The sequence below is a fragment of the Gavialis gangeticus genome, unplaced genomic scaffold (genome assembly GCF_001723915.1).
Source record: "Gavialis gangeticus isolate Ggan-Ray unplaced genomic scaffold, GavGan_comp1, whole genome shotgun sequence".
Lineage (NCBI taxonomy): Eukaryota > Metazoa > Chordata > Crocodylia > Gavialidae > Gavialis > Gavialis gangeticus.
The window spans coordinates 88,009,815-88,019,548 of record NW_017729031.1 but is presented as its reverse complement, the minus strand read 5'-3'; the positions used below and the strand labels follow the sequence as shown (position 1 = coordinate 88,019,548).

General features: G+C 42.9%; 1 protein-coding gene across 1 annotated transcript in view; it reads right to left on the bottom strand.

Annotated features, from left to right (window-relative positions):
- IQCA1 (IQ motif containing with AAA domain 1) overlaps window positions 1-9,734 on the bottom strand; it is a 228,767-nt gene that overhangs the window by 31,423 nt on the left and 187,610 nt on the right. Inside the window, exons 14-15 of the mRNA XM_019523351.1 lie at window positions 6,171-6,278; window positions 10-188 (exon numbers count right to left, since the gene is read on the bottom strand). Coding sequence (XP_019378896.1) covers window positions 10-188; window positions 6,171-6,278 — 287 coding nt within the window. The remainder of the gene's footprint in view (window positions 1-9; window positions 189-6,170; window positions 6,279-9,734) is intronic.

Genomic DNA, 9,734 nt, shown 5'->3' with positions numbered 1-9,734 from the left:
GTTGAGCAGCATTTGCAAGCCACTCTTGCCTGGGTATTTTCCTGCAATGTTAGAGGCAGACAAGTTGAAGAGGTTGGCTCCTGTTTCTGTGCAGAGGGCATGAACTAGCATTTTCTTTCCTACTCCTGCAGGACCAGCTAGCAGGAGAGCTTTCACCAGTGGAGCCTTCTCATGTAGCACTTGAGAGCCTATAAAAAGTCATAAGGAGCTATTATTGGTTTCATTTAAGTCTGCCATAAATGTAATGGTGTATGATTCTTTAGTTTTTCTTCATGATAAATATTTCATAATGTGAACTGTGTCTCATTAACATAGCACAAGTGGTGTAGAATACACTTTTGTATAAACCAGAACTCTAGCCATATGGTAAGTTAGCTACACCCCTCTTGTTGCTGAAGAAAAAAGCAATTAGTAATGAACTCATTTGAATTTTAACTCTCAGAAAAACTTAATTTTAGCTATACACACAAGTCAAGGGCTAGTGCTTCACACTGCTAAGTTATGGAGTATGGGCAGTAGGGAAACTTCAAACTTAACAGGCTAAAGACCACTGAAATGAAAGTGAGCCAATACAGTTAAATGCAAAAGACAAGCCCAGCTAGCATTATGTATAGTACACATCTGCCTCCAATTACACTTAAACTGTTAACCCACTCTCTGTCAGCTGTCACACAGATGGATAGTTGTAGATATACCTGTGATCTAATTTAAAAAAGACAAGCATTCCACCTCAGAGCTGTTCCCCACTTTCTTTAATTGGACAAGGGCAGGAAATCCATGTCACATGTTAAAAAAGCAGAATCCTTCAAACCCACCAAAATGACACTCTCCAGTTCTCCTTGTGCTTTATGAAAACAAACTAATTGGAATATTTTCCTGACAGGCATTTGTCAGTATAATTTAAAATCTTTAGTGTTACTTTCTCTCTCTTCCTTTCTGCCGTCACACTTTTCTTTGGGAAGCTTCCTTTTATATTATATTGATGCTGTTTAGTAAGAACTGCAGAGTCTGATAATTTGTTTTTTAGAATGTAAGTTGTTTGAAATAAGCTAGGCAATGACCTGGCTACTGCACTTTGCAGTACAGGCATTTTACAGCCCTGCTTACTAGTTGATTTGTTTTCTGTTTGTTTCCTCTGCTTTTTTTTGATGGAGGTGGTAGTGTATATAATCTATATCCTATATTCCTTCTGCCTACTTGCTCAGATAGGGTGGATGATGCTCAATCTCTAAGATTTCCCATTTTCTAGGGCTCTATCCTTCACTTCTCCTGACCTGAAGAAAGCTGGTCACCCACTTTGCCCTGCTGACTCAAGCAGTGAGTCTTGTCTAAGTCAGATTAGGTAGGTATCTGTGTTGTGTTGAAAGAACAACAGAAAGAAAAGCAATTTAGCTGGTAAGTGAGAGGAAAATGTTTTCTGTGGCTGGCTGTGACTGCAGAGAGTAGATACTCTAGTGGTATTGTATCCTCTGGAAATATCCTCTTGGGAGAAAAGGAAGCAAGCTTCACTAAAAGGAGCTTGTGGACATGAAAGGGTGGTACCTTCAAACTTCATGGTTAAAGGGTACTTTTGTTTTCCAGAACTGTAGCCACCTTATCCACTTTTTTGGGGGAGTGTCTCTGCTCTAGTGTGTATCATTCTTTCCCTCTCAGGCCTCCTGAGTAGCTGTTATCTCTTGCACCTTCAGACATTATTCCATTCCTGTCTTGCTCTACCGGGGGAATGGAGGGTTCTTCAGTGAAGGTAGGATTAAATGCTAGATGTTCCTCTACAAAAGTGTTGCAAGATGCAGAAGCAGGATTTCTTTTTTTCTTCTGCCTTTTTTCATTGACAATTACCATACATGGCACAAGATGCTGCAGTACAGGTTGATTCCTTTCTCATGCTGACAAAGGAGGAGGTATCAAAGAAGAGAGACTAAGAGCTGGGAAATGCTCAGTAGTGTTTGTCATCCTGACTTGTCTGTCAAAATGGGGAGGAAGGATGTAGCACTTGTGCTGTCAGGGAGCAAGCCATTGAAATGTTTTATTTCGATATTACTTTATCAATCATAATACAATGTGTGTACTGGGCAGTGAATGTCAAAGTAAACGTATCAAATGCCTGTCATGCCAATATATGGTCCATTAAAATGGTCATCATTTACTTGCTAAACAAAAAGGGTCTATATCCTTATACAGTAATTACCATTTCAACATTGCATTTAAACAGTAATACCTGCATCATGTCTAGAGGGCTTGTAAACTAGGTGACTAACAGATTATTGGGGTATGGGAAAAAGTCCCAAAGGTGAGAGCCCTCTGTGGGGATATTGTCAGTAGGTCTGTGCGAAGTGGGTAGTATTAACTTCCGATTTGGATTTGGCCGATTTGGGAGACAGTGATTCAATTTGGTGATTCAAATCACTGTCCTGAATTGATTTGGCCAAATCTGATTCAGAGATTCAGCCACCAGCACCACCAAAACTTCAAATCAGCCTCACCCCCGCCCGCTCTCAATGGCTTAAAAAAACAAAAGAAAAAAAAAAGCCCACACTCACTGGCTGCTGCCAGGCTGGGGTGGGGGGGGGGGCGAGCTCTGCTGCTCCCCACTGCTTATGCCACCTGGGGGGCTCTTTCATGAGCACCCTGACACCCACCTACTCTCTCAGCCCCACCCCATGGCTGCCTTGCCCAGCCCGAACTCCCAGCCCTTTAAAAAGAAAATTAAAAAATCCCCTACTCACTGGCTCCTGCCAGGTGGGAGGCAATCCCCACTGCCCCATGCCATGTGGGGGAGGCTCTGCCACAAGCCCCAAGGCCACTGCAGTAGCTGGTGAGTGGGGACTTTTTTTTTAAAGGGTCGGGAGCTGGGGCGGGGGTGGCAGCCATGGCGGGGCTGGGACAGCGGGCAGGGGTTGGGGTTTGCGGCAGAGCCCCCCATGCAGTGGGGGGAAGCAGGGATTGCCCCCCTGCCTGGCAGCAGCCAGTGAGTGGGGGATTTTTGTTTAAAGACCTGGGCCCGGGTGGGGCAGCCATGGGTGGGGATTGGGGGAGCAGGCAGGGGATGGGGCCTTGCAAGGGTCTCCCCTATGGTTCCCTCTCCCTCCTCCAGCCCCACCTCTCCCATCCCCTACTTTCCAGCATGGAGTCCAGGTCCAGCTCCCTGCTGCAGCAATCAGGGATTGCCCAAATCACCAAAGCTCTCTGAATATTTTCTGAATTGATCCGGAGAGCTTTGAAGTGATTTGGACCTTTTAATCGGTCTCCTGATTTGATTTGGATTCGGAGATTCTGCCACCAAATTGGGCCAAATCTCCTCTGAATCGAATCAGCACCTGAAACTTTGCACAGCCCTAATTGTCAGTTCTAGAAAACTTCAAAAGTTCTATTCCAGGCATCAGGAACAAGACTGACTCTGCCTTCCCACCGCCATTAGACTTTACCAGCAAAGGATGTGACAGTTTAGAAATTATGTTAAAAGGAAAGCAATAAGCCTACTTTTCAGTGAACTAGTGACTTAAAGCAATGGTTTTCAAACTGTGGGGTCTGCACCGCTGGTGGGGCATGAAGGAACGTTGGGAGGTTGCAAGAGGCACAGATGTCAGGGCAGGGGGCGGTGTGAACAGGGCAGGCAGATGGTAGTGGGCAGCAGCAGTGGCAAGGTAAACTGCAGGGAAGCAGGCAAGCCCTTCACATTAATTGATAAGCACATTATCTGTGAATTTGAAATGTATAGGCAATTTAATTAAATAATGTAAGTTGTGTTAGTCTGTTAAGTTTATGAAAGCACATTTTGCATGTCTGTTTTTGGCTGGGGTGAGGTGGAGGGGGGGAGGAGGCATGAACAAAATTGTAACTCAAAGGGGGCCCAGCTCAAAAAGTTTGAAAACTGCTGACTTAAGATATTATAAGCCTTACTTCCAGCATCATGAAGTGTGTAGTAAGATTGTTAACCACTAAAGTTTTATGAATATATTTGGTCACCTCATACCAATCTACTATTGTTATAAGTAGGCTTATTATAATGAGAATAGTAGACACCTCCAGAGTTAATGCAACTTCTATTGTAACTTCTTTCAGCTGCTGACAATTTTCTCAAATTCATAGATTCATAGATTCATAGATTAAGGGTCGGAAGGGACCTAGTAGATCTTCTAGCCCGACCCCCCGCCAGGGCGGGAGAACAACAAAAACCCCAAAAAGAGAAATGGGACTCAAACGAGTCCAGCTAGGTGGGCATCCAGCCTCTTCTTAAAGACCCCCAGGGTAGGGGCCAGCACCACTTCCCTTGGAAGTTGGTTCCAGCTCCTAGCCGCCCTAACGGTGAAGTAGTTTTTGCGGATGTTCAATCTATACCTCCTCTCCAACAGCTTGTGCCCATTTCTCCTTGTTATGCCAGCGGGCGCTAGGGGAAACAGCGTCTCCCCCAAACCCCTCTGGTCCCCCCTAGTGAGTCTATAGACAGTCACCAGGTCCCCCCTTAGCCTTCTCTTGTGGAGGCTGAATAGGTTCAGGTCCCGCAGTCTCTCACTGTAGAGTCTGCCCTGTTGTCCCTGGATCATGCGGGTGGCCCTCCTCTGGACCCTAATTCCTTTTGAGCTGAAGTTTTCTCTGCCATCATGTGAATATTTTAAAGAAACTCTCACCTACAGACACACAATTAACTAGTACTGAGGGCAGTTATCTAAAATATTAACCTTAAAATATCATTCAAGGATAAAATAATTTCTGTGATTCTTTTTTATCCTTGGGCTATATATGCATAAGTTTCTTTTACATAAAGGCATTCAGACTGCCATCACAAATATAATCTGTTTTACTAATTCAAGGTCTTTTCCTCAGTTTATCTCCAATTTAAAAAAACAGTAGAAAGTATATGGACCCTCTTAACTCTGTAGGAGGAACCTTTGGCTTAATTTAACTTAAAAAATTAGCTACTCCAGTGTCATGATTTAATACAATCTAACTGATATGTGAAATAAGATGGGAGTCTGTGCAGACAGGCAAGAGTCATGTTTAACTTGGTGTCAGTTAGTTGTGGCTAAACCTCTGGCTCCAGTAAGGTTTACCCATGATCAACTGACATGCTCTTAAACATGAAGGTCCTGGTTTACTCTCCACTGCAAAGTCCCTTAACATATTAGTTACCATGATTCTTCAAGGTTGAGTGCTAATGCTGAAGACTAAGCCCTTTGAGGGAAAACTGTCATTCTTCCTCCAAATTCTTGGGTTTGAAGCAGCGTTGTAGGGTCAGCCACCTGCTATCCTGGGTGCACCGACTAATATTTGGAAGGGACTAGAACCAGAGAATGCTTTGAGAATGCTCCTGAATGTATATTGAAAGAACTGTTGAAGTACAAGGTCCATTATCGATCCTGGTCTTTGTGAAAAACATGAACAGGGAAAGGAAGGTTCCTTCTTTCTCTTTGGTTTGCACACCAGAATGTGAGCCTGGGACAATCTGGCCATCTTGTACTACAAACTCGATGAATGGCCAAGAATGATGTTATGTGGGACTGAACTGGGTGAATGAGGATTTGCCTCTTATCTGACTGGAAATTTTTCCCAAAGTGAAAATAATAAATACCAAATGTAAAGCCTCTTGCTGCATTAGGAACCTGTACTGCTCAAGGTTGGAATGCTGCAATAAAATATTGGTATAGACCGTATGTTTAAACCCCACCCAAATATCTTTTTCAATACTAATAGTTGCCAGCACTTAAAACTACAAGAGCAGTTAGAAGTGTGCTCTTTCAAATATATGAAATCTACTCAGACTAATTCTTTAAATGCTCATATTGTTTAGTACCAAGTAATATTAGCCAGCTTGTAAAAGGTAAATTGTAACCTTAGCTTTTCCCTTAACTTGATTAATTTTAATCACTGGAGCTTGTTTTAGTTATTATCTTTCCCAAGTGATTTCCTTTATGTGCTGCCATTCCCAAACTGTTGAAATGCAAACAGAGATGGCAAGTAAACGCAGTACCTGAAAATGACATGTGCACGCTCTTTTATGCTCTATTAAAATGATATGGTCTTCACTCAAAATGTTTAATTGAAAAACAATTATACTGCAAAATGCTTTAGATTACAATTAATCAACACTGTCAAAGCTAGTAAAAATATATGTTTCTGACAGGAAGCAAACCATTGTATTCTGCCCTCCAGTAATTTTGCTGTGCTCTTACCTAATGGCAGTATTCCATACAGTGCTATTAGCTGTCTGACATCTGTGAGAGAGGGCATTGGCTCTATATCTACCTGACGAAGTGTAGTCCCCAGATAGCTGTACTCGCCTGCAGGGAGGAAGCATGAGCTTAATAAATGTGACACAGTATTGTTATAGAATGCATAACTCAAGCAATGAAAAACTATTATGGAATACAAATTTAAAATGTTCTTCTCAAACCAGTAGTGTCAGGGGGCAGGGATTTAAAGAGGGCAATATTGCCATGGAATGCAGGCCCAGGAAACTTTAAAGGTGAACTGAAAAGAAACATGGAATTAAGCAGAATTTCATCTCTGCTAACCAGGTTCTGGAGGGCATTCAACAAAGCAATGCTGTGTTCCCATGAATGGGAATGTGTGGTTTGCGGTGCCTCAAAGCCTTTTGAGGCATCGCAAAATGCATGTGGTGCACGTGAATCTGTTCCAGGAAATCCCAGTATCTAAAAAAACAAAAACAAAGAGGGGTGGGGGGAAAGTGGCACAGCACACGTCTGCAGTGTGTGCCACCAGAAACCGCAGCCTGGCTGGGCAGAGCCACGCTCCAGCTGCTGGCCAGGCTCCAAGTGGCTAGATTGCTGGTGCTGCAGGTAAGGCTGCCGGGGCCATTTGTCCTGAGTCAGCACATGTGCAGGCGTGTGCCCAGGGACAACTAGCAGTGGCAAATATGTGCTGCTGCTACTTGTCCCCAGGACAATGCACGTACGCACTCATGGGGACATGCCTAGTACGTCGTAGAATACCCCTTGGAAAAGGTTCTTGGTTCACAAAAAAAATCATTAGTGATGCTAGGAATTACAACACCGGCAAAATCTTGGGATGTGAAAGTGTTGTATGTCTGTCATTGCAGTGGAGCAATATGACTCAAAAGGATTTCAAGGCTGGAAAAAATGCACGTTAAAAGGCCAGCTATCTCATTCCCTCTATCACATTTTACCTAGTTGGAACACTTAGTTCAACAGTCTTGTTTTCATTCAAAGTTTGTGTTTTGTTTTGTAGTATACTTTTTATTTTTAAGAAGGAGCCAAATGTACTGATGCACATTGGAGCAAACAGACTGATATGAACTGGAGCAATCTGAAACTCAAATGCCTGTTTCTTCTCTTATTAGAGTTGTAATCACACTGCTCACACTGTCAGGGTCCCCATCCAGAGCACAATGTAGGACAGGTATCTGGAAGAGTTGGACTCATACTAGAAAATTTAACAGTGTAGGAAAAGCAACTTCAGCAAGGATTAATTTCTTAAACATAAACAGCAATTTTTTTTAACTAATATTATTTTGTATGTTGATGTAAATACCTTAGAATAAGAAGGGAGAGCACCTAAGTTATCTGGAAGGGATGCAAGATGAAGACAGTTGAGAGGTAAAGCTTAGTCATATTCAGGGCAATTTTGTGTGCATGCAGTGATACAATTGCCCCCTCTCCTTGGATGGTTAAATTCATTTCACATTTTTATCTCTTAAGAAGAAACCAAAAAAAAACTTGGATAGGAATTAATCTTCAGAGACTTAATTAGAAGGCATCAAATGGTTTAATTGCAACTAGGCATAAATCACAGTGGATATTCTCTGACTAATTTAGATAAGGTCACCAAGAAAATTAGCTCACTGGTGTCAGCTTGTCACATGGAGGGACATTTCAGTACCTTCACTCAGTGTGACTTCTTGCATAATTCCTCCCATTGTGGTTCCCCAAGAATTGTGAGCAAATGACCTTCCTCGGTTTCTACTCTGTATTGGTTACAGCTGAAATATGCACACTTATTTCTAAGTAGGCTTTGATCTGACCTTGTAAAATTCTGACCTTTATAAATTAAGGGTGTGTGTGTATTGTTTGTTTTTTTTAGCCTGATATTAAATAACAAATTTTAGGGTTGGGCACAGGGTCAAACTTAACTACTCTTTGTATTACTCTGAAAACCACGATTTAAATCTGCCTTAACTGGAAAGCTGAGGATTCCACTATCACAGAATCCTATCCTGGTGCAACATTGGCCTTCAGTAGCAGGTCAGGGGCTATATGGAGACAATGGAGTAGGAAGAGAATGGTTAGAGCATTGGGTGCTCCAGAAATTCTTTACTTATTTAATGACTCTTGGATGATGCAAGTATTATTTGGAGCAGCCTTGAAGCTGCTCTAAGGTGTGGTGGAGCCAAGCTGATGCACAACAGCCTAAATATTGAAGGAATATAAAGTTAACTTGGACATCATTGATGCTCTAGGAATCATCTTCAATCACTGGATGTGAGCAACTAGTGCTTAGTGTATATGAAATTATAGGAGAATGTTTAGATTTTTACAAAATTGCAGCGTCACAAGCTGCTATTTATTATTCTATTGGCTGAGATGATCTTTTAAAATATCCTTGTTGAAATGTCTGTTAGACTTCAATGACCTTGACAGGGACAGCTGGTACTGGTTGGGAGAGTGCAATAATGAAAAGCTTCCATCATTGTTCACAGTACTCTCTGCTCTTTAACGAGTATGTAATGCATAGAATACTGGTAAATTTAGCTTTTGCTAGAGCAGCCAAGGACTCTATTGCCATGTTACTTTTAACAGTTTATAAAAAAACAACATGGCACTTGGAGGTGATTTGAAAGACTGTATTTTTTCCTGCTTAGGTATATAGCATTTTAAAGGCCAAATGCATTGTATGTTCTAGGTACTGCCAAATTCTTTTAAAAAAATGTGTAACCCCTGGCTCTGTTACTGGTGAGGTCAGAGAGGGCAGGTGGACTGAGCGTGGTACTAATGAAGGCAGTGGGTTAATGAGTGACTGACTCCACCTGGCCATGTGGGGGGGAGGAGGGGGAAGAGAGAGTGGGGCAACAGGTCTGGTCAGGTGACCAGAAGTAGGCTGGATTGGGGCAACATTTCTCAACCTGTGGGTTGTGCCCCAAAAATGGGTCGCAAGAATATACGAAAGGGTTGCAAACAAACTTTAAAAATGGATTCTCCTTCAAAGGAAAAATACATGGGAAATCATGGCTTTTCCCTTGCAGGCTGGCAGAATTTCAGCTTGCAAGGGGTTGCTTGGGCCCCCCCTGCCCCACATACCCACCCACACATTGAGGGGCTGGGGCCCGGGAGTGGGGGGCAGCAGGGCAGGAGCGAGGGGCACTGAGTCGTGACTGACCATCAATGTTTACAAATAGGTCTTGGTACAAAAAAGGTTGAGAAGCACTAGATTAGGGGATTTAAACCTAGCACAATGCTATACTAGGAGGGCAGGAGGAGAGGAGTGTGATGTGTGCATTGGTGTGGAGGCAGGTAGGCAGGCAAGTAAGTTACCCAGGGAAACTGGGAGAGGAGGTCTCCTAGACAGGTAAGGCCTGCAGGATACATTTACAAAGAGGGAAACATTTCTTTTGTGGAACAGATGTTTTGTTCTTTTGGCTTACTTTTTGGCTTGATTTGGACTCGTGAATGGGAGGACTGGGTTGCAGCTACAGGGATGGAGGAGCTGTGGATAGGTAGCTTGCCACCAGCCCCCCCCCCCCCCCCCCCCTCTTTTTTTCT